The sequence below is a fragment of the Oncorhynchus gorbuscha genome, linkage group LG16, assembly GCF_021184085.1.
Source record: "Oncorhynchus gorbuscha isolate QuinsamMale2020 ecotype Even-year linkage group LG16, OgorEven_v1.0, whole genome shotgun sequence".
Classification (NCBI taxonomy): Eukaryota; Metazoa; Chordata; class Actinopteri; order Salmoniformes; family Salmonidae; genus Oncorhynchus; species Oncorhynchus gorbuscha.
This window is the reverse complement of record NC_060188.1, coordinates 75384923-75410225: the sequence shown is the minus strand read 5'-3', so window position 1 is coordinate 75410225 and position 25303 is coordinate 75384923. Positions and strand designations below refer to the sequence as shown.

Below are 25303 nucleotides of genomic sequence, written 5' to 3'. Positions count from 1 at the left end.
TATTAAATCTATTAAATACTTGTAATTACCAAAATAAAAAGTTCAACATTCCAAAATACAAAGTTCCAGGATTCCATAGAGTGCTCAAGTTCCAGGATTCCATAGAGTGCTCAAGTTCCAGGATTCCATAGAGTGCTCAAGTTCCAGGATTCCATAGAGTGCTCAAGTTCCAGGATTCCATAGAGTGCTCAAGTTCCAGGATTCCATAGAGTGCTCAAGTTCCAGGATTCCATAGAGTGCTCAAGTTCCAGGATTCCATAGAGTGCTCATAGCTATAACTCATCCTACTTTGACATCATATAGCTGCCTACAAGTGACATCTGAGATATCGCAGCATTATTATAAACATACATGTAAACACAGTGACAGTGTTCGCTACCGTGTGCGATGTACAACTATTCATAAGGTTTTGAATCCCCTAGCAGGTAAGGACAAGAAATGCTCCAAAATAAAATGAGAACTTTAATGGGGAAATGTCATGATCAGTGATCTTTCTGTTTTTGATTGGAGAGTCATATTCATTTGATCAAATTAATGGAATATACATTCTGAAAAAAAATATTCAACCTCTTAAAATATCAAATGCTAATAAATTATATTACGACATCCAAAGCAAATGGAAAAATATATATTTATCAATAGGTTACATATCATATGCAATTATTTTACAGCAATAAGCTTTTTGTCTAGCGATCTACAGGCATTAGTAGATACTTTTTTTTCAATAGACATTTGAATAAATGTAATTTTATGAAAGAACAGAAGTTGTATTTGTATAAACAAATCAACTTAGACTGAGTTTATGCATCCTTTTCTTCTCTTGAAAAGAGATATTAAAAGACAAATCCACAACGTGATAAAAGATGTTTAAATATGAGCTCAGAACAGAGGAATTAGCACCTGTCACCTTCAAGAGGTGAACACTGAGCCAATGGACAACACACCTAGGATAAGTCATGGAATGATATTGCTTAATTAAGCTAAGTAGCAGACACATTGTCAGTCATGCCAGACTTTAATAAAAGATACACCGACGAAGAGCATAGGAACGTAAAGCATGGGATGACCCAGCCACAGTGTATGGTATGTTACCACAGTAGACAGGAGCCTTCTCTAAACCAAACAAGATCATCAACATAGACATGAATCATAATGTGATATCACTTGTGACTGATTCAACACATGCAAGGAGAACATGGGTTGGACAGCCTTGAACTGAAGTCCAAATAACCCATAGCATGTGGCTCAAGAGCTTCCCTACAATTCAACCAATCACTGAGCTTGATGGTTTACATATTGATTGGGTTGGATGCTGCTCAAATCTACAATGCATGGTCTGAAGTGAGGAGTGACACTTGGCATAGAAACAGCAATCAGTAATGTAGTTGTGGTATGAAGTTTGGCACCTAAAACCCTCCCCTGTGTATGTGTGTGCATGTACACGCGTGTATGTGTATATAGAATGGAACAGCACAGAGACATGCAGCCTGGTTGAGTTTCTCAGACGAGAGTCATAGACAGACATAGAAGTCTATGTTTTAATATTGCACATACTAAAGAACATTGAAGGAGATACGTATAGTATAGCCTGGTGTGGTATGAGTGTGTAAACCATATTGACTCTAACCCTGGGATATCATAATGATCTCCACCTTAATCACCTAATACCTACTCACCATGAAACATATCCAATTCAAGTATCCATGGGACCCAGGGCCAGACTACTGCATTTGGAACCCTGGGGCACCGACCTCAAGGCACTCCCCCCTCCTTCTACACATTTTATCATGAGGCTAAGAGAATATGTTGCCGTTTTAAAGCTAATTTCCTGCAATTGTACACTATTTGCAATCTGACCCACAACACCCCAAAAATGTAATAATACAAATTTGGTTGAGGAAGGTCAGGGCCCCGGGGCACAAGCCCTGTGTCCCCGTTCGGTATACCGGCCCTGATGGGACCAATTCCGCTTCATGGTTTATTAAAAGTAAAAAACTAATTGACATGAAGCACTGTAAAATAAGATATTGGAGAGTTATTTGTGAAACAATTCAGTGTGTATCACACTAAAGACAGAAGGTCAGTGTCCTGGAGCCAGTGGAGGTCCAGACACGACAGAGCAATTTCCTGTGGGGCTCTTGTAGTTCTAGTAGCTGTAGTAAAATTCAGGCTGTGTGAAGCTGTCTGCTCTGCATGTCATTTGGACTGGAGGATGTGCACATCTGCTGTAGCATTAAGTCCTTGGAAACTTGCAAAATCATTCACACTCCCTCAGGTTTTCAAGCATATGCACACACTACGTCACAGCTTCAATGTCCTTGGCTGACATGCACGCTCAAGGCAGAGTTAAGACTTGAAGACGTGCACGGCCCGCACCACGTACTGCCTGCAGATGGGGCACTCGCTCATCCTCATCCCACATTTGGTACAGGTGACCATGTGACCGCACTCTAGCAGCACACAGTCGATCACAGCGTCCATGCAGATGCGACATAGGTGGTCATCAGAGGCCAGCTGAGCCTTCACACTGTCTGTGGAGAAAAACAACACGAGAAAAAAGTATTACTCCATGTAGCTAGCAGCCTAAGGATGGCTGTCTTCTCTATGGTCATTCACATACTGTACATGATGACGTAGTGCCCAAATAGCCAGTTAAACAGCAGGATGAAGTGGTCTCTCTCAGAACAGCACATAGCATATTACTCAGGAGGGGTTATGGTTGGGATTGAATGGGAAATTAGACTTCAGCATGCATCAATATGGAGAGATGTATTTCAAGACAGTGATGGTTTTGCAGGTGGGATAGTGGTGGAGTTAGACATGCCTACCTTCCACTGCACCATTGCAGATAGGCGGAGGATATGACACCACTTCATTTACAGAAGGAAAGGAGCAGTTACAAAACAACCATTAGTGATTCTAATAGGATATAAGTTCTTACTCCAATTCTTCTTTCTCACATAGTATTAAAACAATTCATGTACACAGTCATTTCCTATACACAGTCATTTCCTATACACAATTCCATTATAGTCATTTCCTGTACATAGTCATTTCCTGTACACAACTCAAATATACAGTTGAAGTCAGAGGTTTACGTACACCTTAGCCAAATACATTTCAACTCAGTTTTTCACAATTCCTTTTAATCCTAGTTAAAATTCCCTGTCTTAGGTCAGTTAGGATCACCACTTTATTTTAAGAATGTGAAACGTCAGAATAATAGTAGAGAGAATGATTTATTTCAGCTTTTATTTCTTTCATCACATTCCCAGTTGGTCAGAAGTTTACATATGTTCAATTAGTATTTGGTTGCATTGCCTTTAAATGGTTTAACTTGGGTCAAACGTTTCGGGTAGCCATCCACAAGCTTCCCACAATAAGTTGGGTGAATTTTTGCCCATTCTTCCTGACAGAGCTGGTGTAACTGAGTCAGGTTTGTAGGCCTCCTTGCTCGCACACACTTTTTCAGTTCTGCCCACAAATTTTCTATATGATTGAAGTCAGGGCTTTGTAATGGCCACTCCAATACCTTGACTTTGTTGTCCTTAAGCCATTTTGCCACAACTTTGGAAGCATACTTGGGGTCAATGTCCACTTGGAAGACCCACTTGAGACCAAGCTTTAATTTCCTGACTGATGTCTTGAGATGTTGCTTCAATATATCCACATAATTTTTAGTCCCTCCTGCAGCAAAGCACCCCCGTGGTTCACGCTTGGGAAATTGTTCTTCAGCTTGCAAGCCTCCCCCTTTTTCCTCCAAACATAACGATGACCAAACAGTCCTATTTTTTGTTTCATCAGACCAGAGGACAGTTCTCCAAAAACAACGATCTTTGTCCCCATGTGCACTTGCAAACCGTAGTCTGTCTTTTTAATGGAGGTTTTGGAACAGTGGTTCTTCCTTGCTGAGCAGCCTTTCAGGTTATGTCGATATAGGACTCGTTTTACTGTGGATATCGATACTTTTGTACCTGTTTCCTCCAGCATCTTCACAAGATCCTTTGCTGTTGTTCTGGGATTGATTTGAACTTTTCGCACCAAAGTACATTCATCTCTAGGAGACAGAACTCGTCTCCTTCCTGAGTGGTATGACGGCTGCGTGGTCCCATGGTGTTTATACTTGCGTATTATTGTTTGTACAGATGAACATGTTACCTTCAGGTGTTTGGAAATTGCTCCAAAGGAAGAACCAGCCTTGTGGAGGTCTACAATCTTATTTCTGAGGTCTTGCTGATTTATTTTGATTTTCCCATGACGTCAAGCAAAGAGACACTGAGTTTGAAGGTAGGCCTTGAAGTACATCCACAGGTACACCTCCAATTGACTCAAATGATGTCAATTAGCCTATCAGAAGCTTCTAAAGCCATGACATCATTTTCTGGAATTTTCCAAGCTGTTTAAAGGCACAGTCAAATTAGTGTATGTAAACTTCTGACCCACTGGAATTGTGAGACAATGAATTAATTATAAGTGAAATAATCTGTCTGTAAGCAATTGTTGGAAAAATGACTTGTGTCATGCACAAAGTAGATGTCCTAACTGACTTGCCAAAACTATAGTTTGTGAACAAGAAATTTGTGGAGTGGTTGAAAAACGAGTTTTAATGACCCCAACCTAATCGTATGTAAACTTCCAACTTCAACTGTATGTGCATCATGTAATATACAATACAACCCAACAAAACAGTATTGAATGCCCTCACCTGCAGACATGCTGTTGATGTTGCTGACATTTTCCACTGGAAGAAAATACAGAAATACATCTTTAATACTGTGTATCTGGACTGATGAATAATACCAAATCAAAGAAAGATGTTTTAACTTGGACAGTTTCTCTATTGTTCAAACTAGGTTTGAACTGGAGATTGATAATCTATGAAGGTCGTTATCAAAAGGATCAGTAGTGTTCTAGTTAAGATTAGGTTGGTAGGTATAGGGGAACTAAAATGATTCAACGTGGTGCTTACTGGACTTCCTGTTCTGTTCGTTCTCCCTGTAGAGCCGATGCACCCGCTCTATCAGCTCCCACTTCTCACAGCAGCCAGAGTAGTTGACAAAGTTACGGGCCAGAATCTCTTTGAGCTGCCGGACAGACAGGCTCTCAATGTCCCCTTCGTTGTCCAGGTCAGATAGAGAGGCCCGTATTCTCCTCTGTGTCACTGGACTGACCTACAAAGAGAAAAGAGGAGGCTCTTCAGAAGACATGTTCAATACAAAGTTCAATTATGACTATGTTTGTTCACACCATGGTCATTGAGGTAATACAACTGACCAAGTGAATGCTCTCACAAGAGTGGGTCAGTGATTTCTCTTCAGTTAAATACATGAGGTGGAGACTGAAAGGACAGAGGCAGCTCGAGGTAAAGGGACGGGTCGTCTCACCTCTATGATAGGTTCACTGGCAGGTTCCAGGTGAAGGAGTGGGATGGTCGAAGCTCCCCCATGCTCCTGGAAACACAACACAACACAACACAATATCTCCAAAAGCTTTCAATTAGGATTTTAGCTGCAGATTTGAATACAACATTCTAGGTATTGGGAGGCACAGTAACTGTACTCTAGTGGAAAACAGCAGTTTAAGAAATAGTACTAGAGCAGATATGACAGTTTTGAAATACTTGTGTTGTCTGATGCTCCTCACTCTTTCTGCCACAAATCAGAACTTCTATAAAACACCACCAGAGGTACAGTTTGCTATAATAATCATAAATCAAATTCATATCTGATGTCTCTCTCAAATGTCTGATAAGGAAATGAGGCATGTAGGCGTATCCTCCAGAAGTACGCGGAATGCCGTCGGTGGTCTGGAAAAAAAAATATCTTCACATTTTCAAACAGTACATTTAGTAAGGCCCATTGAGACACATACCAGCTCTACTGGCTGGTAGTACTGCCACTACCAGCAGTACTACACCTGCACCTGTTGACAACACAAGCTGTTCTGCTTCCACGAGCACATCCAATGCTAGGATCAGTAATTCTACATTTGTTGTTAGTCCAGCTAGCATGGACACTGACCGTTTTGAATCTGATGCAGCCTAAGAGCTACTTACTGCCCCCTTACCCGGAAAAGCACTGAACAACAGACATGGACGTTGGACCATCGAAGAGGCACAAATATGATGAGAACTACATTGATTTGGGGTTCACTTATATTGGGAGTAGTGCCTTTCCTAAGCCACAGTGCAGAAGTACTATTTGACAACTCAATTAAAAAATGTAGGCTATGATTAAGAAGTTGGAGCACTTCTCTGTCTGCATTAACAAGGACAACACACAGGTCTTTCCATCATTGTATGATTTTTTTGTGTGCAAATGAACTCAAGCTTACGGACAATGTCAAATGTAATATAGCGAAGCACCTGAGTGAGTTGGGTGCGCAATTACGCAGGTACTTTCCCGAAATGGATGACACAAACAAACGGATGACAAACAACTGGATTCGTTATACCTTTCATGCCCTGCCTCCAGTCCACTTACTGATATCTGAACAAGAGAGCCTCATCGTGAAAACTGCCAGATTTATGGGAGGCTGCACTCAGAGTATCCTGCCTTGACAAATCGCACTGTTAAGACACTGATGCCCTTTGCAACCACGTACCTATGTGAGAGTGGATTCTCGGCCCTCACTAGCATGAAAGTTAAATACAGGCACAGACTGTGTGTGGAAAATGATTTAAGACAGACTCTCTCCAATACGATCCAACATTGCAGAGTTATGTCCATCCTTTCAAGCACACCCTTCTCATTAACCTGTGGAGATTTATTCACAATTTTCGATTAACAAATAAGGTGTTATATGTAAGATGGTTAAATAAAGAGAAAAATGATTGATTATTATTATATTATTATTTGTGCCCGGGTCCTATAAGAGCTCTGTGTCACTTCCCATGAGCTGGGTTGTGACAAAAACTCACACTCATTCTTATGTTTAAAAAATGTTTCGTATAGTGTGTGTGGCAGGCTTACAATGATGGCAAAAAAACATTTGAGAGTGGGCTGACCCTGGTGATAGAGGGGGTATGCAGCTGGAGGTTGAATGTTTGAAGGGGTACGAGGCTATAAAAGGTTTTTGGAACCACTGCTCTAAAAGGTACCATGTTACATTTAGTATACAGCACCATTTGCTTCTTCTAATCTTAACAGATTGGTTAATTATTCCCTTTGAATATGTTAACTATATTTGGAGTTTGCCTGCAACCAGAATCTAATGGTCTTGGCGGGATGAATCTGATGAGAATGTTTACCTTGTGGCGTATTGACTTGCATTAACTCAGCCATTTATGTGCAATGAAGAGACCATAAAACAGCAACGATCATGAAGAGCCTACTCCTCCCCTCCTCTCTGTCTCCACTGGACCACCGCACAAAAAGCAATTAGCTAATGGTGCAGGGCTAATGCATTCTTCCGGTGTGACATCACAATGAAGGATGGGGGCTGAGTCTATAGGGGGTCGGGGGAGGCTGATGTTCTTGGGTGTATGTGCACACACATGCTCCCTACGTATTCCACTGGACCAATCAGCTGCAGGCTGCAAGCCTGCACCTGTGTTTATAATGCATCAGCAGGCCTGTTTGTGGTGTGCTAGCCTCCCTAACCCAGCTCTAGCAACTGACAACACCACAACTGCACTACCACCAGACACCAGCTATGCTCACAACCAGCCTAGAGCCCCACTCATTTTATCCTTTATGGATTACAATAGGAATGGATGATTTTGATGTTTAGGCCAAAATGATCCCACGGACAGAGATGTGAGCAGTATTGTTGTGTTTCGCTCTCTCTTTTCAATTATAGCTGTGCCGTTGAGAGGAATCAGAAGCCAGCCTGAGCATTGTTACATAACCGACAGCATAACAGACCTAGAAAAGAGGGCTTCAGATATGGCTGTTTATGACTGGCTGCAGCTCCCAGGGCTGCACTGCAAGAGCAGCTGTCAGTCACGTGGACGTCAGATTACAGAAAAGAGTGAAATTGTGCACTATGAAATATGAATGTAGCAGATGATCTGTGTGAGTGAACCTCTTCATTCATGTCAAACACAAAGCACCAGACTGTATCAAACTGGCTGCAAAGGACAGGGCTTGACTGCAATAAACTATACTGCAATTACTAGAATGCTTGTAAGCTTTTTATGCTCCTATATTTAGCCTAAATGGTTATCAAAGGGGTTACTTTCAGCAGGGCTGTGGACAATCATAACCCATTTACATCCCAGCACTAGAGATCTAGAGTAGCAAATGCTCGTTGTTGATTATTATGCTTAGCTGTGACAACTCTACTTCACACTGACTAATATGTTTCCCACATCCATGCCATGTGCTTATCAAGCTTCACATTAATTAGCTTTGATACAAGGAGGACAGATGTCAAAAGAGCAGAGAAGATGGTAAACGAAGGGGGGCAGCTGTATGGGGAATGGGACTAGGTTGTGTTTGTGAGTGTGTGTGTGCATGCGTGTGTGTGTTATGTGTTTGTGTAGTCATACCTGGCTCTGAGCGGTCCCTGAGCTGTCACTCCGGCTGAGAGGAGAGCCTCCTTGAGAGGCGGAGAGAGCCGACTGCTCCGAGGTGGAGAGAGACAACTGCTCTGAAGCGGAGCGGTGTGCGGCTGAGGGGGGCGATGCGTGGAGGGAGTGGGGGAGCGAGTGCAGGCTGTCTGTGTCTGCATCCTCCTCCTCTTCTTCTTCTTCTTCTTCATCCTCCTCCTCCTCCTCATCCTCCTCCTCGTCTTCCTCTACACCTCCTTGTGTCAAGGTGTTTTCTCCAGCTTCCTGGTGGCAGAGCACCAGGTCCACCAGGTCTTCCTTCTCCCTGCAGGTGTCTGTAGGGATGTTGCGCAGCAGCAGGTACTGGCGCAGGTCCTTAACACGCAGCGCCATGAGCTGTGGTCTCTGGAAGGCCGTTCCGCGCAGGAGATGGCAGGTGGTGCAGCAGCGGAGACTCTCTTGCAGTACTGAGCACATGGCGCAGAAACTTTTCTTACAGTCCGAGCATATGTGCTGAGAGAAAGAGAGAGACAGAGAGAGATACAGCGATAGAGACTCACCACACACATTTAGAAGAGAGGCGATCCCATCAGCCAGTCATGTCCATTCCTCCTGATCAATTAATTAATAGATTTAAATAATTATTGGCATCATGGAGTCAATTAACTATCCTGGCTTTAGAACTCTTAATTACAACTAATGAGAGGGATCTGCCAAATCTACCAGACAACAGCTTTCCAATACAAGGACTCATTCCCTACGATGTCACTATGTCCTAGGAAAGAGGATGAGTTTCCCCCATTTGGCACAGACAAGCTAAATAATACTATATGGAATATTCTCTAGCATTTACAAGCTTATCTCGGTTTACTGAGGAAACTCAGATGAATCGACTGACAGGCAGTCTGAATGGAGACAGAAAAAGTGGGATATGGCCAGAAATAATTTCCATATCATTACTGTGCATTGCAAATGAGCTGTGGACCAGAAAGAGGACATTCACACTCTGACAGGTCCATTTATCAATCGTCTGTGTTAGTCCCCCAGAACCTCTCATTTCTTGACACAGATATCAAGCTGAGCCACACACACACACACACACACACACACACACACACACACACACACACACACACACACACACACACACACACACACACACACACACACACACACACACACACACACACACACACACACACACACACACACACACACACACACACACACACACACACACACACACACACGTAGAATATATTCCGGGATTGAACCTCAACAGGTGTGAGCGGGCTGATAGAGCAGTCTGAGCCTGGAAGTGCAAGAACGCTGAAGCCTCCAGGGGCTTCTATCGCTGTCCCAGCATGCTACACTGTCAGTCAATGCCTAGATACGCTCTGCCATTTACCTGTCTGCAGTCTAAGCTGATGCCCTGGTGTGACCAGTATGATTGAGTATTTCATATGGAAGTTAGTTTTATTAGTTTATAAGGGGCACAGTGTTCTTCCTCATCTTTTTACACACTATTGTCATTATCCTCATCACCACCTACCTTGCGCCTGAAGACGGAGAAGGCCAGTCCACAGGCCTTGCAGAGCTGACCTGCACTCCCTGAGCTGGTGGGGGGATATGTGGAGTACCCGGCGCTGGGGGCAAAGCGGAAGGGCCCCGTCCCGGCCCCAAACCCTGGCTGCTGCCCGCGCACCGTCCCTGTGCCCATCACCTCGTTCAGCAGCCCACAGCATGACGCCCACATGGACGATGCCCCCGCCTATGAAACAAACACACAAAGAATGCACGTCTGTTCTTTTTAAATGAATGTCTCCAAGTTTGAATGCATAGTTTGGAGCCCTATTATCCATCCCAGTAGGTTCATAAACCATATGCCTTTGGCAGTACTGAAATCATAGTAGCCTTCAATACAATCAATACAGTGCCCCAATTTCACCTCCAACACTAGACTAGAGAAAAGTACAACTTTTGTTGTAGGTTGCATTGCTAAGGGAATGGTATCTCAGACTTCTCACATCATTCGTAATTTGTCCCTGAATCCCACAATGCCTCATTGTGACCTTCAGATGCTCAACCACCTCCCCCCTCTGAAGAACTACCTTTGTAGCTCCTGAGTTCCTCTACAAAAAGCATTGAAGTATTATAATAAAGTCTCTGGGGTGTTCGCACACTAAAGAAATGTGTAGCAGTGCCTGACGGCAGCTGGCGTATTCAGAACAGGGTCCTGTGAACAGTGTGAAGGTGCAGAGGTGGATGCTATACAGCCTATAGCTCTTCAGAGGAAGGAACTTAAGATCCAAATGGAACAGAGTGAAAGACACAAAAAACTGTGAATGTGGACTGCAAATCAGGGTCGTGCACAGGGTGCAGGTGCTCAAAATGAAAAAAGGGCACCCATCTGCTATTTAGCTAGCTCTATATGTACGCTTGTTTATTCCATGTGTAACTCTGTGTCGTTTGTGTCACACAGCTTTGCTTTATCTTGGCCAGGTCTCAGTTGTAAATGAGAACTGAAAATTTAAAATATATATATATTTTTTATTTTATTTTAAATTTTCACTGGTTGTGATTTATCTTCAATGCTCTTAAATAATAACTTCTTAATATAATATTCATAAACTTTGAACTTATGATATATGACTGGCTGGCTCGTGGATATTTTTAGTATACGGTAGTTAGCTAGAGTCTAATAGACTACATGTGTTGCTGCTACTGTTACAGGCTTTGTTTTTTCCATTTATATTTAGAGATTGGATGTTAGCGTGTGGGGCACGCCGATTGGTGTCACCTCGTTAGTCAGTATGTGTTACACCTGCGCTGGTTTGTCATCTCATTAGTGGGAAGGCGTTTCACCTGTGCTGGGCCAGGTGCTATTTAAGATCAGCTGGCCCAGTGTTTCTGTTGTCTTGAGAGATGTGGAAGGTTAACGCCTTAAGTTGACCACCGTTCATTTGCTTTCTAGACAAAATCTTTTATCTGATCTTCTGGTTTAAGTTTTGTGCCACTTTTTCCTTGCATTCTCTTTCCTTGGTTTTTGTTACATTTCCTAGCAAGAAAACCAAAATTGTTCACTCAAACAGAAAAGGGGAACAACCAAAACGAAACGGGTGGAGTTTTAAGTGAAAGCTGACTAGCAACAACTAGGACCTAAAAGACACCCACCAAATTTAAAAACATGGAAGAAACCTAAAGGTGGAGCAAAACTGGGAAGATCAGATGAATCATTTTGATTTAGAAATCAAATGGGGAGAGTCAAAGGTGTTAACCCTTCACCTCTTCCAAGACAACTGGAGCCCTCGGCCAGCCAATCTTAAAATAGCACCTGGGCCAGCACAGGTGAAACACATTCACACTAATGAGATGATAAACCAGCGCAGTTGTAATGCAAACTGCATACAAAAATATATATTCCACCACCCAAAGGGCAGTTGGGAGTGGGAGGGCAAAGGTTGACCCCTATCTGTGAACGTGCCTGCTGCAAATCCATTATTATGAGAACTCTTTGGGTCTGTTTGTGGTTGAGGTGGCAGGGTCTACAGTCAATCACGGACTACAAGAGGAAATCCAGCCCAGTCACGGACCAGGATGTCTTGCTCCCAGGCAGACTAAATAACTTTTTTGCCCGCTTTGAGGACAATACAGTGCCACTGACACGGCCTGCAACGGAAACATGCGGTCTCTCCTTCACTGCAGCCGAGGTGAGTAAGACATTTAAACGTGTTAACCCTCGCAAGGCTGCAGGCCCAGACGGCATCCCCAGCCGCGCCCTCAGAGCATGCGCAGACCAGCTGGCCGGTGTGTTTACGGACATATTCAATCAATCCCTATACCAGTCTGCTGTTCCCACATGCTTCAAGAGGGCCACCATTGTTCCTGTTCCCAAGAAAGCTAAGGTAACTGAGCTAAACGACTACCGCCCCGTAGCACTCACTTCCGTCATCATGAAGTGCTTTGAGAGACTAGTCAAGGACCATATCACCTCCACCCTACCTGACACCCTAGACCCACTCCAATTTGCTTACCGCCCAAATAGGTCCACAGACGATGCAATCTCAACCACACTGCACACTGCCCTAACCCACCTGGACAAGAGGAATACCTATGTGAGAATGCTGTTCATCGACTACAGCTCGGCATTCAACACCATTGTACCCTCCAAGCTCGTCATCAAGCTCGAGACCCTGGGTCTCGACCCTGCCCTGTGCAACTGGGTACTGGACTTCCTGACGGGCCGCCCCCAGGTGGTGAGGGTAGGCAACAACATCTCCTCCCCGCTGATCCTCAACACGGGGGGCCCCACAAGGGTGCGTTCTGAGCCCTCTCCTGTACTCCCTGTTCACCCACGACTGCGTGGCCACGCACGCCTCCAACTCAATCATCAAGTTTGCGGACGACACAACAGTGGTAGGCTTGATTACCAACAACGACGAGACGGCCTACAGGGAGGAGGTGAGGGCCCTCGGAGTGTGGTGTCAGGAAAATAACCTCACACTCAACGTCAACAAAACTAAGGAGATGATTGTGGACTTCAGGAAACAGCAGAGGGAACACCCCCCCTATCCACATCGATGGAACAGTAGTGGAGAGGGTAGCTAGTTTTAAGTTCCTCGGCGTACACATCACAGACAAGCTGAATTGGTCCACTCACACTGACAGCGTCGTGAAGAAGGCGCAGCAGCGCCTATTCAACCTCAGGAGGCTGAAGAAATTCAGCTTGTCACCAAAAGCACTCACAAACTTCTACAGATGCACAATCGAGAGCATCCTGGCGGGCTGTATCACCGCCTGGTACGGCAACTGCTCCGCCCTCAACCGTAAGGCTCTCCAGAGGGTAGTGAGGACTGCACAACGCATCACCGGGGGCAAACTACCTGCCCTCCAGGACACCTACACTACCCGTTGTTACAGGAAGGCCATAAAGATCATCAAGGACATCAACCACCCGAACCACTGCCTGTTCACCCCGCTATCATCCAGAAGGCGAGGTCAGTACAGGTGCATCAAAGCTGGGACCGAGAGACTGAAAAACAGCTTCTATCTCAAGGCCATCAGACTGTTAAACAGCCACCACTAACATTGAGTGGCTGCTGCCAACACACTGTCATTGACACTGACCCAACTCCAGCCATTTTAATAATGGGAATTGATGGGAAATGATGTAAATATATCACTAGCCACTTTAAACAATGCTACCTTATATAATGTTACTTACCCTACATTATTCATCTCATATGCATATGTATATACTGTACTCTACATCATCGACTGCATCCTTATGTAACACATGTATCACTAGCCACTTTAACTATGCCACTTTGTTTACTTTGTCTACACACTCATCTCATATGTATATACTGCTCTGTACCATCACTCATTCATATATCCTTATGTACATGTTCCTTATCCCCTTACACTGTGTATAAGACAGTAGTTTTGGAAATTGTTAGTTAGATTACTTGTTGGTTATCACTGCATTGTCGGAACTAGAAGCACAAGCATTTCGCTACACTCGCATTTAACATCTGCGACAAATAAAATGTGATTTGATTTGAAATTTGATTTGATTTGATTTTATTTGAAAATGGTCAAGCACTAGAGCGTAAACAGCCTGTCCTAATGAGCTATGCCCCAAAAGGGATGCTGGGTTCAATCATTAAAGGTGCAATCCTCAGTTGAAACAATAACAAAGCAGCCTCCCACCCGTTTCAGCAAAAAGCTGAGGGATGGGGCTGAAGTAATGTAACCACTCTCAAATTTATAGACAGGGCTGTGGATGCAAGGCCTGACCCATCTATGATATCAAAATTATAGTTTTAACCATGTTTTGAGGCTTCATAGCCCTCAAACTCAACTCTGGACCTCGAAGCCAATTCTACTGCAGTTTATCAATGTTTCCTTCTAATCAGGGACTGATTTAGGCCTGGGACACCAGGTGTAAGCAATTAATTATCAGGCAGAACAGAAAACTAGCAGGCTCCGTACCTCATAGGGTAAGTGTTAAATAACCCTGCTCACATTTACTTTGTTAAAACCAGCTTATATTTTGCATTTTGATGGGGTACGACAGTTGAACTAAGCTCATGAGGCATTTATCAGTTATATTTTTCAAAAATCAATGTGTACATTATCACAAGTCCAAAAATGGATGTAGCAACTGCACATTGCCACTTTAAGTTACTGTCCATTATATAATGAATGCCTGGTCACACACAACGCTACAGACATAAATCCCCCGATGAGAGTATGCTATGGCTCTCATTGAAAACATAATCTCTATGTTAAGACTTGTATGGTTACTGTGTGAGCAGTGGGGTAATTTAACAGATATAACAGACTTATGACCTAGTAGAGTAGGTGCACTTAGTGATATTAATGTAAATGAAATGTAAATGATATTAATGTGGTCCTCCAAAAGAAGACCATACAATGAATGTGACATGTTTGCCTGATCAATGTTTACTGACTGCAAGACTGTCTACTCCAAGGCCTGAGACCCAAGATGGCATGATCCCTGGCGCAGCTCCTTGGAGCATATTGATGGGGGAAGAGAGGAGGAGGGCAGGGAGAGAAAATGTCTTCTGTTACAGGGCCTGGGGAATCAATAACTGACATGAGCATACAGTATGTGGCTATGTCTGAGCTCAGTAGAGAATACTGTGAGCGTAGGCTATATTTTACAAGATGAGGCCGCTGCTGTCCACAAATACAGTTCTACTCAGCCATGACCTGCCACAACACACAGCCCTGCTCTATGATCTCACCTCTCTTCGCCTGCCTGCTTAGCCAGTCTGCAGTTATATAATCCAGGACCTAAGTGCTATATGTGGAACTGACTGCACTGAGATGGAGATGGTCTTCCCAGAAATACAGTACAGCAATAAGTTGGTTGTGAAACGACATGATATCATAAGAAAATGTCATCCTGGCAAATTTTTGAATGAAGGTCAAATGTCACAGTAGCTGATGTTTTTCTCAATACAATGTAGTCCGTGGGAAAAATGAGTGTCGCAGGGTTGAGTTTTACTCAATACATTGCAAGCAATGGAAATAGATGAGTGCCCTACTCATACATCCGACCAAGCATGCAATAGGGCATAAACCAGGCACACAGAAAGAGTGGTAAAAGATCCACTGTGACTTAGATAATCCCCCTATCTTTGGACAGTTACTCAGTGGGCCATTACTACACCCTTTCGCTAGATTTAGCAGGAGGAGGCACAGTGGTATGGCCATGAAATCACTCATATCTGGCACAGAGCCAAAGGAAGAGCTTTCCCCTGTCACCTCAATTAGCACCCAGTAAGCTCTGCAGGGAAGGACTGACAAAACATACAATAGATAACAGCAAACAAGAGTTACAGTAAAATGCACTATTTTGTTACCAATATATACACCTTTTTGAGCTTAATAATATCTAATCTACATGAAGATTAAATATTACGTATTACTATAGAATGCCTGGTTGTGGGCAGTTAAGGGGTTTAGGGCCCCTAACTTGCACTTGTCATATCAGACTTCTTGACAGTGACGCACACAGACAATCTGCTGATGCGCTGGACCTGCTGAGGAGCGCTGTGCTTTTAAAAACGTTTTTGACCATTGATTTCTATTATTCTTTTTGGCAGAATATATGACAGTGTAAAGCCTTGTTTATACCAGGTGCTAACATGCGTTCCTTGTCCTGATCTTGTCCACATTCTAATTGTGCCCACATTTTCAGAAATATCAAATCAAATTGTATTAGTCGCATGTGTTGAATACAACAGGTTACAGTGAAATGCTTACGAGCCCCTAACCAACAATGCAGTTTAACAAAAAATGTGAATAGGAAATAAAAGTAACAAGTAATTAAAGAGCAGCAGTAAAATAACATTAGCGAGACTATATACAAGGGGGTACCGGTACAGAGTCAATGTCCGGGGGCACCGGTTAGTTGAGGTAATATGTACATGTAGGTAGAGTTACTAAAGTGACTCTGCATAGATGATAACAACAGAGAGCAGCTGTGGTGTAAAAGAGGGGGGGGGGGGCAATGCAAATAGTCTAGGTGGCAATTTGATTAGATGTTCAGGAGTGTTATGGCTTGGGGGTAGAAGTTGTTTAGAAGCATCCTGGACCTAGACTTGGCACTCCGGTACAGCTTGCCGTGTGGTATCAGAGAGAACAGTCTATGAATAGGGTGGCTGTCTTTGACAATTTTCAGGGTCTTCCTCTGACACCACCTGGTATAGATGTCCTGGATGGCAGGAAGCTTGGCCCCAGTGATGTATTGGGCCGTACACACTACCCTCTGTAGTGCCTTGCTGCCGGAGGCCGAGCAGTTGGCATACCAGGCAGTGATGCAACCAGTTAGGATGCTCTCAATGGTGCAGCTGTAGAACATTTTGAGGATCTAAGGATTCATGACAAATCTTTTCAGTCTCCTAAGGGACAATAGGTTTTGTCGTGCCCTCTTCACAACTGTCTTGGTGTGCTTGGACCATGTCAGATTGTTGGTGATGTGGACACCAAGGAACTTGAAGCTCTCAACCTGCTCCACTACAGTCCCGTCGATGAGAGTGGTGGCATGCTTGCTACTCTTTTTCCTGTAGTCCACAATCATCTCCTTTGTCTTGATCACATTGAGGGAGAGATCGTTGTCCAGGCACCACATGGCCAGGTCTCTGACCGCCTCCGTATAGGCTATCTTGTCGTTGTCTGTGATCAGGCCTAACATTGTTGTGTCTTTGGCAAACTTAATGGTGTTAGAGTTGCGCCTGGCCAGGCAGTCATGAGTGAAGAGGGAGCACAGGAGGGGACTGAGCACACACCCCTGAGAGGCCCCTGTGTTGAGGATCATTGTGGCGAATGTGTTGTTACCTAACCTTACCACCTGGGGGTGGCCCATCAGGAAGTCCAGGATCCAGTTGCAGAGGGAGGTGTTTAGTCCCAGGGTCATTAGCTTATTGATGAGCTTTGAGGGCACTATGGTTTTGAACACTGAGCTGTAGTCAATGAATAGCAATCTCACGTAGATGTTCCTTTTGTCCATGTGGGAAAGGGCGGTGTGGAGTGCAATAGAGATTGCATAACCTATGGATCTGTTAGGGCAGTATGCAAATTGGAGTGGGTCTAGGGTTTCTGGGATAATGGTGTTGATGTGAGCCATGACCAGCCTTTAAAAGCATGTCCTGGTAATCCGTCTGGCCTTGCGGCCTTGTGAATGTTGGCCTGTTTAAAGGTCTTACTCACATTGGCAGCGGACAGCGTGATCACAGTATTCCGGAATAGCTGGTGCTCTCATGCATTTTTCAGTGTTATTTGCCTCGAAGCGAGCATAGAAGTAGTTTAGCTCGTCTGGTAGGCTCGTGTCACTGGGCAGCTCTCGGCTGTTCTTCCCTTGGTAGTCTGTAATGGTTTGCAAGCCCTGCCACATCCGACGAGTGTCAGAGCCGGTGTAGTATGATTCGATCTTAATCCTGTATTGATGCTTTGCCTGTTTGATGGTTCGTCGGAGGGCATAGCGCGATTTCTTAAGCATCCGGGTTAAAATCCTGCTCCTTCAAAGTGGCAGCCCTTGCCTTTAGCTCAGTGCGGATGTTGCCTGTAATCCATGGCTTCTGGTTGGGGTTTGTATGTACGGTCACTATGGGGACGATGTCATCGATGCAATTATTGATGAAGCCAATGACTGATGTGGTGTACTCCTCAATGCCATCAGAGGAATCCCGGAACATATTCCAGCCTGTGCTAGCAAAACAGTCCTGTAGCTTAACATCTGCTTCATCTGACCACTTTTTTTATTGATTTAGTCAATGGTGCTTCCTGCTTAAATGTTTGCTTGTAAGCAGGAATCAGGAGGATAGAATTATGGTCAGATTTGTATGCGTCCCTGTGTGTGGAGTATAGGTGGTCCAGAGTTAGTTTTTTTCCCCTCTGGTTGCACATTTAACATGCTGATAGAAATTTGGTAAAACGGAAGTTTCCTTGCATTAAAGTCCCCGGCTAGTAGGAGTGCCGCCTCTGGGTGAGCGTTTTCCTGTTTGCTTACAGCTCATTCAGTGCGGTCTTAGTGCCAGCATCAGTCTGTAGTAGTATGTAGACAGCTATAAAAAATACAGATGAATACTCTCTCGGTAGATAGTATGGTCTACAGCTTATCATGAGATACTCTACCTCAGGTGAGCAAAACCTCGAGACTTCCCTAGATATCGTGCACCAGCTGTTATTTACAAAAATACATAGTCCGCCGCACCTTGTCTCACCAGACGCCGTTGTTCTATCCTGCCGATACAGTGTAGAACCAGCCAGCTGTATGTTTATAATTCAGTTGTTCAGCCACGACTCCGTGAAGCATAAGATATTACAGTTTTGAATGTGCTGTTGGTAGGTTAATCTTCCGCGTAGGTCATTGATTTTATTTTCCAAAGTTTTCACATTTTCTATTTGAATGGAAGGAAGGAATTCGTCTGCCTACGAATTCTCAGAAGGCTGCCCACCCTCTGTACCCTTATTCTACGCCTTCTCTTAACGCAAATTACACGGATCTGGGCCTGTTCCCGGGAAAGCAGTATACCATTCACGTCAGGCCAATCGGATTTATTAAAGGAAAAAAAGTATTCTGCCAGTCCGTGGTGAGTAATCCCAGTTCTGATGTCCAGAAGTTATTTATTTTCGGTCATAACAGAGAGCAGCAGCAATATTATGTACAAAATAAGTTTTTACAAATAATTACAAACAACGCAAAGAAACAAACAAAAATAACCCAACTGGTTAGGAATATGTAAAACAGACATATTAAAGCCATAAGTCAATTGTGCCACCTGTCAATGATTTAAGTAGACGGGATAATTATAATTTAAATGGTTTCAAAATACGTGCCGGACTACCTCCTGCATTTTTAAATCTGAAACACCTGTCGGAAAATGTAAGCACAATCAGAATGTGGACAAGATCAGGACAATTGAACCCGGTAAAACCAGGACTTAAGACATTCCCTAAAGAACAAAGACCAGACATCATAGACAAACTGTGACAATAATTACAGATATTACTGTTGACACACCACATTCATTTTTGTTTGTTTTTTGTTTGTTGCCATTAAGCAAACACTCTTATCTAGAGGGAATTACAGGCACAATTAGGGTTAAGTGCCTTGCTCAAGGGCATACCAACAGATTTTCCACCTAGTCGGCTGGGACTCAAACCAGTGACCTTTCAGTTACTGGCCCAATACTCTTGTGCCCAACGCTTTTAACCGCTAACCTTCCTGCCACCCCACCAAAACAACAGACCCTGTCCCAGTATCCCCAGCCTTCACTCTTCCAGCCACGACTCCAATACCATTATCATTAAGTTAGCAGACAATGCGATGGTGGTAGGCCTGATCACGACAACATTGAGACTGCCTAATGGAAAGAGGTCAGAGACAACAACCTTTCCTACAACATCAGCAAGACAAAAGAGCTGATCGGGAACCACAGTAACCGGAGGGCCGAGCACGGCCCAATTCACATCGTCGGAGCTGTAGTGGATCAGGTCTAGAGCTTCAAGTACACCAACATAGTCGTGAAGAGGGCATGACAACGCCTCTTCCCCCTCAGGATAATGAAAAAATTTGGCATGGGCCCTCAGATCCTCAAAAACTTCTAAACCATTGAGAGCATCTTAACTGGCTACATCACCGCTTGGTATGGAAACTGCTTGCTGATTTAAGGCGCAACAGAGGGTAGTGCATACAGCCCGGTACATCACTGGGGCCGAGCTCCCAGGACCTCTATATCAGGCGATGTCAGAGGTAAACTTGTCAAAGACTCCAGCCACCCGTCATAGACTGTTCCCTCCGCTACCACTTGGCAAGCGGTACTGGAGCACCAAGTCTGGGACCAAAGTCTCCAGGACAGCTTCTACCCCCAAGTCATAAGACTGCTGAACAGTTAATCAAATGGCTACCCACCCACACACACTTTCACACTCTTCATATACACTGCTGCTACTCTGTTTATTATCTATCCTGATAGCCTAGTCACTTTGACCCCTACCTACATAACATTTACATATTACATCAATACCTCAACTATCTCATACTGCACATTGACTCGGTACGGGTACTCCTTTTATATAGCCTCGTTAATGTTAGTTTAATTGTGTTACTATTTCCTTATTTAGCAAATTCTTCTTACTTTTTAACTCTGCGTTGTTGGGAAAAGGTCGTAAGTAAGCATTTCACAGTAAATTCTACACTTGTGATTTGATGATCAATTTAGTTTGATGATCCTCTCTTCCCTCCCTCTTCTCCACCCCATCATTTCCTCACTGGAGAGTATTGCTTCAGTAGCTTCAGGGGGAGATGCCATTCACATAGTGAAGCGTGCAGTCAGCTGGCAGCCTGCACTAGACTTCATCTCCATTGAGATCAGGAAGTAAAACTGACAGAAAAATCTAGCTGATTCAATCAATCTCTTGCTGCTTTTGTCAGGGAAGGCACAGCAAATCACAATGTATGAATAAATATCTGCAGTTCAAAAGACTGCATTCAAACATGTCAATGATAACTGATGGAGCTTAGAAATTATGGTGCTTAGAAATTATGGCAAATGTCCTGTGCATCATACATTTGTACCTTTAAAGCCTTACCTTTGGGGTAGAAGAAGATAGCTCCAACTAATAAAAAAACAGTGATTTGGATTTTGGGTTGCAGGCAATAAAACCAAAATGATGTGTCTGCTCAGGAGATAATCCTGATATTAAAATATGACTGGCATATTTAATAACGACCGCCACGGAAACTGCTACCTTTCTGAGTCTATCACATTTAACTCCAACAGACCATAGCTCCTAATCTCAGAGTTCCAAATCCATTTTGGAATTCAGAACAGGGTCATGCCAGTCAAACTATCCTGAATTCTCTCAAATTCTCAGTGAATTCTCTTGCACAACAAGAAAATATGCCCCAATGAGCAACAGTCCCCATAACTGAAAATTCAGTGGAACTCAAGAGAAGTCATGTCGAATAACAGGATCCTTATGACAATGCAGTATCAATGAATTAGATGTAAAACATATGGTACAACTGACTGCAACAAAAACGGTTCATGTGTGGTTCTAAACATATTACAGCTATCATCCTCCATTTCTCATGAGCTGAAAAGATGCTTTTCAAAATAAACCAAATTTGTCAATACAACGTCACAGATATCTCTCTGGGGCAGATGATGGATTGTCATGATCAGACAGAAGACCAGATGACCTTTCACCTGCACTGAGACAACAAACTGATTTAGGCCCCCCACAATACATCACTATTCAAATACTAGGGAAGCAGATAAAGGAAAAGATTGAGTACTTGAGGATATAGATGTTACAAACATGTTTATGATAGACCTCTCAACCATCATAGCCAACTTAGTGTCTTCAGAAAGTATTCAGACCCCTTTTTGCACATTGTGTTACATTACAGCCTTATTCTAAAATTGATTAAATAGTTTCCCCCCTCAATCTACACATAACACCAAATAATGACAAAGCAAAAACAGATTAAGAAATATATTAAAAAAAAAAAAATATCACATTTACATAAGTATTCAGACCCTTTGCTCAGCACTTTGAAGCACCTTTGGCAGCGATTACAGCTTCAAGTCTTTTTGTCTATGATGCTACAAGCTTGGCACACCTGTATTTGGGGAGTTTCTCCCATTCTTCTCTGCAGATCCTCTCAAAATCTGTCAGGTTGGATGAGGGAGTGTCGCTGCACAGCTATTTTCAGGTCTCTCCAGAGATGTTAGATTGGGTTCAGGTGCAGGTTCTGGCTCTGGCTGGGCCACTCAAGGACATTCAGAGACTTGTCCCAAAGCCACTCCTGCATTGTCTTGGCTGTGTGCTTAGGGTCGTTGTCCTGTTGGAAGGTGAACCTTTGCCCCAGTCTCAGGCTCTGAGCACTCTGAAGCAGGTTTTGTACAGAGAGATCTTTGTTTTTTGCTCCGCTCATCTTTCCCTTGATCCTGATGAGTCTCCCAGTCCCTTCCACTGAAAGAAATCCCCACAGCATGATGCTGCCACCACCATGTTTCACTGTAGGGATGGTGCCAGGTTTCCTCCAAACATGACGCTTGGCCTTCAGGCTAAAGTGTTCAGTCTTGGTTTCACTAGACAATCTTGTTTCTCATGGTTTGAGAGTCCTTTAGGTGCTTTTTGGCAAACTCAATGCCAGGTGTTATGTGTCTATTAGTGAGGAGTGGCTTCCATCGGGCCACTCTACCATAAAGGCCTGATTGATGGAGTGCTGCAGAGATGTTTGTCCTTCTGGAAGTTTGTTATCTCCACAGAGGAACTCTGGAACTCTGTCAGAGTGACCATTGGATTCTTGGTCACCTCCCTGACCAAGGCCCTTCTCCCCCGATTTCTCAGTTTGGCCGGACGGCCAGCTCTAGGACGAGTCTTGGTGGTTCCAAACTTCTTCCATTTAAGAATGATGGAGGCCACTGTGTTCTTGGGGACATTCAATGTTGCATAAATGTTTTGGCACCCTTCCCCAGATCTGTGCTTCGACACAATCCTGTCTCAGAGCTCTACGGACAATTCCTTCAACTTCATGGCTTGTTTTTTTTGCTCTGGCATGCACTGTCAACTGTGGGACCTTCTATAGACATGTGTGTGCCTTGCCAAATCATGTCCAATCAATTTAATTCACCACAGGTGGATTCCAATCAAGTTGTAGAAACATCAAGGATGATCAATGGAAACAGGATGCACCTGAGCTCAATTTCGAGTCTCATAGCAAAGGGTCTGAATACTTATGTAAATACGGTATTTCTGTTTTTATTTGTAAGAAATTTGCAAAAAATTTGCAAAACCTGTTTTTTCTTTGTCATTATGGGTGGGGTAGATTGATTAGGAAAATTGTGTTAATCAATTTTAGAATTAGACTGTTATATAACAAAATGTGAAAAAAGTGAAGGGTTTCTGAATACTTTCCGAATGCACTTTATGTATTCACAAATGTCTGATATCAAATCAAATGTTATTGATCACGTACACGTGTTTAGGAGATGTTATTGCGGGTGTAGCAAAATGCTTGTGTTTCTAGCTCCGACAGTACAGTAATATCTAACAATTTTCACAACATATACCCAATACAGACAAATCTAAGTAAAGGAATGGAATTAGGAATTTATAAATTTATGGACGAGCAATGTCAGAGCGGCATAGACTAAGATACAATAGAATACAGCATATACATATGAGATGAGTAATGCAAAATATGTAAACATTATTAAAGTGATATGTTGTGATATGTTGACGTTGCATGGCACCTTGTGATACTATAGCAATTTGAAAGACTACTGCCTGCTGCACAACATAACATTATGGTGGATCGGAGCCAAACATTGCCAGAGGAAATAATTGCTCAATTTAGAAGATCTTATCTATCGCCTACTATAAACACTATTCTACACTGATGCTCATTATTAGTGTTGCAAGAAACAGGATTTAAGGGGTTAGGCTTTGTTAATTAAAATGAGGTAAACAACTTTCCATACATCGGATACTCACACTGAAAAAAATGCTAGGGGGTTATTGATCATAATCATCCATCCTCATCCTCCTCTTCAACAACATCACCATCCCCTACACGATGGTTGTTGTTCTTGCCTATTCTAGCACTCCTGGTCAGTGATTAGTGAGTCAAAATACTAGGGACGGGGTATTATCAATAGACCAGGCATCTCAAAATATTCCATCACTCGTTGACTGCAGTATACTGATCTCATTATGGCAGATTAACGATGGGGGAAATGAATGGACATTGCACTGTGGTATAGTTCACTGCGAGGGAGATGCAAACTAGTGTCAGACTGAGGATCAGAAAGAACTCGTGACTATAATCATTTAATGTATCCATGCCATTGTAAATAGAAAGCAATATAAATATTTCAACCCTGGAGAAAATATTCCAACCGGCAAAACACTACTGTCACTCACCTTATACATGTATCCGTAAAATCAGAGTTTGCAACCCTTTAAAGCAAACAGACAAACAAACAAATTAATGCATTGTAATTGTATAACAATTAATAGGTTTGATTGGATGCCATATTTATATTTTGTTACTATTTGTCGACGCACCGGATTTAAAAGTTGTAATATAGATCGATTGTAAGCCGGCTGTGCAAAATATCACAACATAGATATATTGACATTGCAGTAGGCCTACCATACCTTCATTCTGACTCCCGGTTGTGGAATTTGTTGTGTAATATTAGAATGATGACCATTGCAAGGACACAAGGAATCACACCATTACGTCTTCCTTTTCAGAAGCTCCCTGTGTACTTGTAGAATAGGCATAACGTAATGTACAAGTCACCCTCAACCAATCACGAAATAACCGGAGGTACGGTTATCTTTAGCAGCCAATCGCCTTTTCAATTGCCGCATAGTGGGCGTTTTGAGCTATGCGTAGGTACGCGCATGTCTTGATACGGGCAATCCGCCGTGCACTATCGATATTTAATTTAGATAATGTATATTTATGAAATACTGCTGCTGCAGCTTTTTTAATTAAGATGTTGACTTCATTTTGTTGCGACAAGTTTGGGGTTGATGGTTAAATTACTGCATAGTGCAGAGTTGAGTTGTAGCCCAGTAGGCTATGATGTAATCTCCGAACAAGCTGCCCATCCATCACTTCACTTCACTGCACTACAACTAATTATAGAGCCTAGCTACCTCTGAATGTTCATTTGATTAGCCTATGATTATCACAAAAAATAATACCTCTAATGGAAACAAATACAGTATCTACTATGTTTTGCATGATTT

General features: G+C 43.1%; 1 protein-coding gene across 1 annotated transcript; it reads right to left on the bottom strand.

Moving 5' to 3' along the window:
• LOC123998720 (E3 ubiquitin-protein ligase RNF34-like) lies at positions 1-24820 on the bottom strand. The gene is made up of 9 exons (XM_046303817.1): positions 24701-24820; positions 24464-24499; positions 10044-10262; positions 8492-9004; positions 5385-5450; positions 4970-5171; positions 4706-4741; positions 2829-2870; positions 1-2531 (listed from the first exon to the last, which is right to left on the bottom strand). The coding sequence occupies exons 2-9, from the start codon at positions 24470-24472 to the stop codon at positions 2347-2349; spliced, it is 1272 nt and encodes a 423-aa protein (XP_046159773.1). The 5' UTR covers positions 24473-24499; positions 24701-24820; the 3' UTR covers positions 1-2346.
• Positions 24821-25303: the final 483 nt, after the last annotated feature.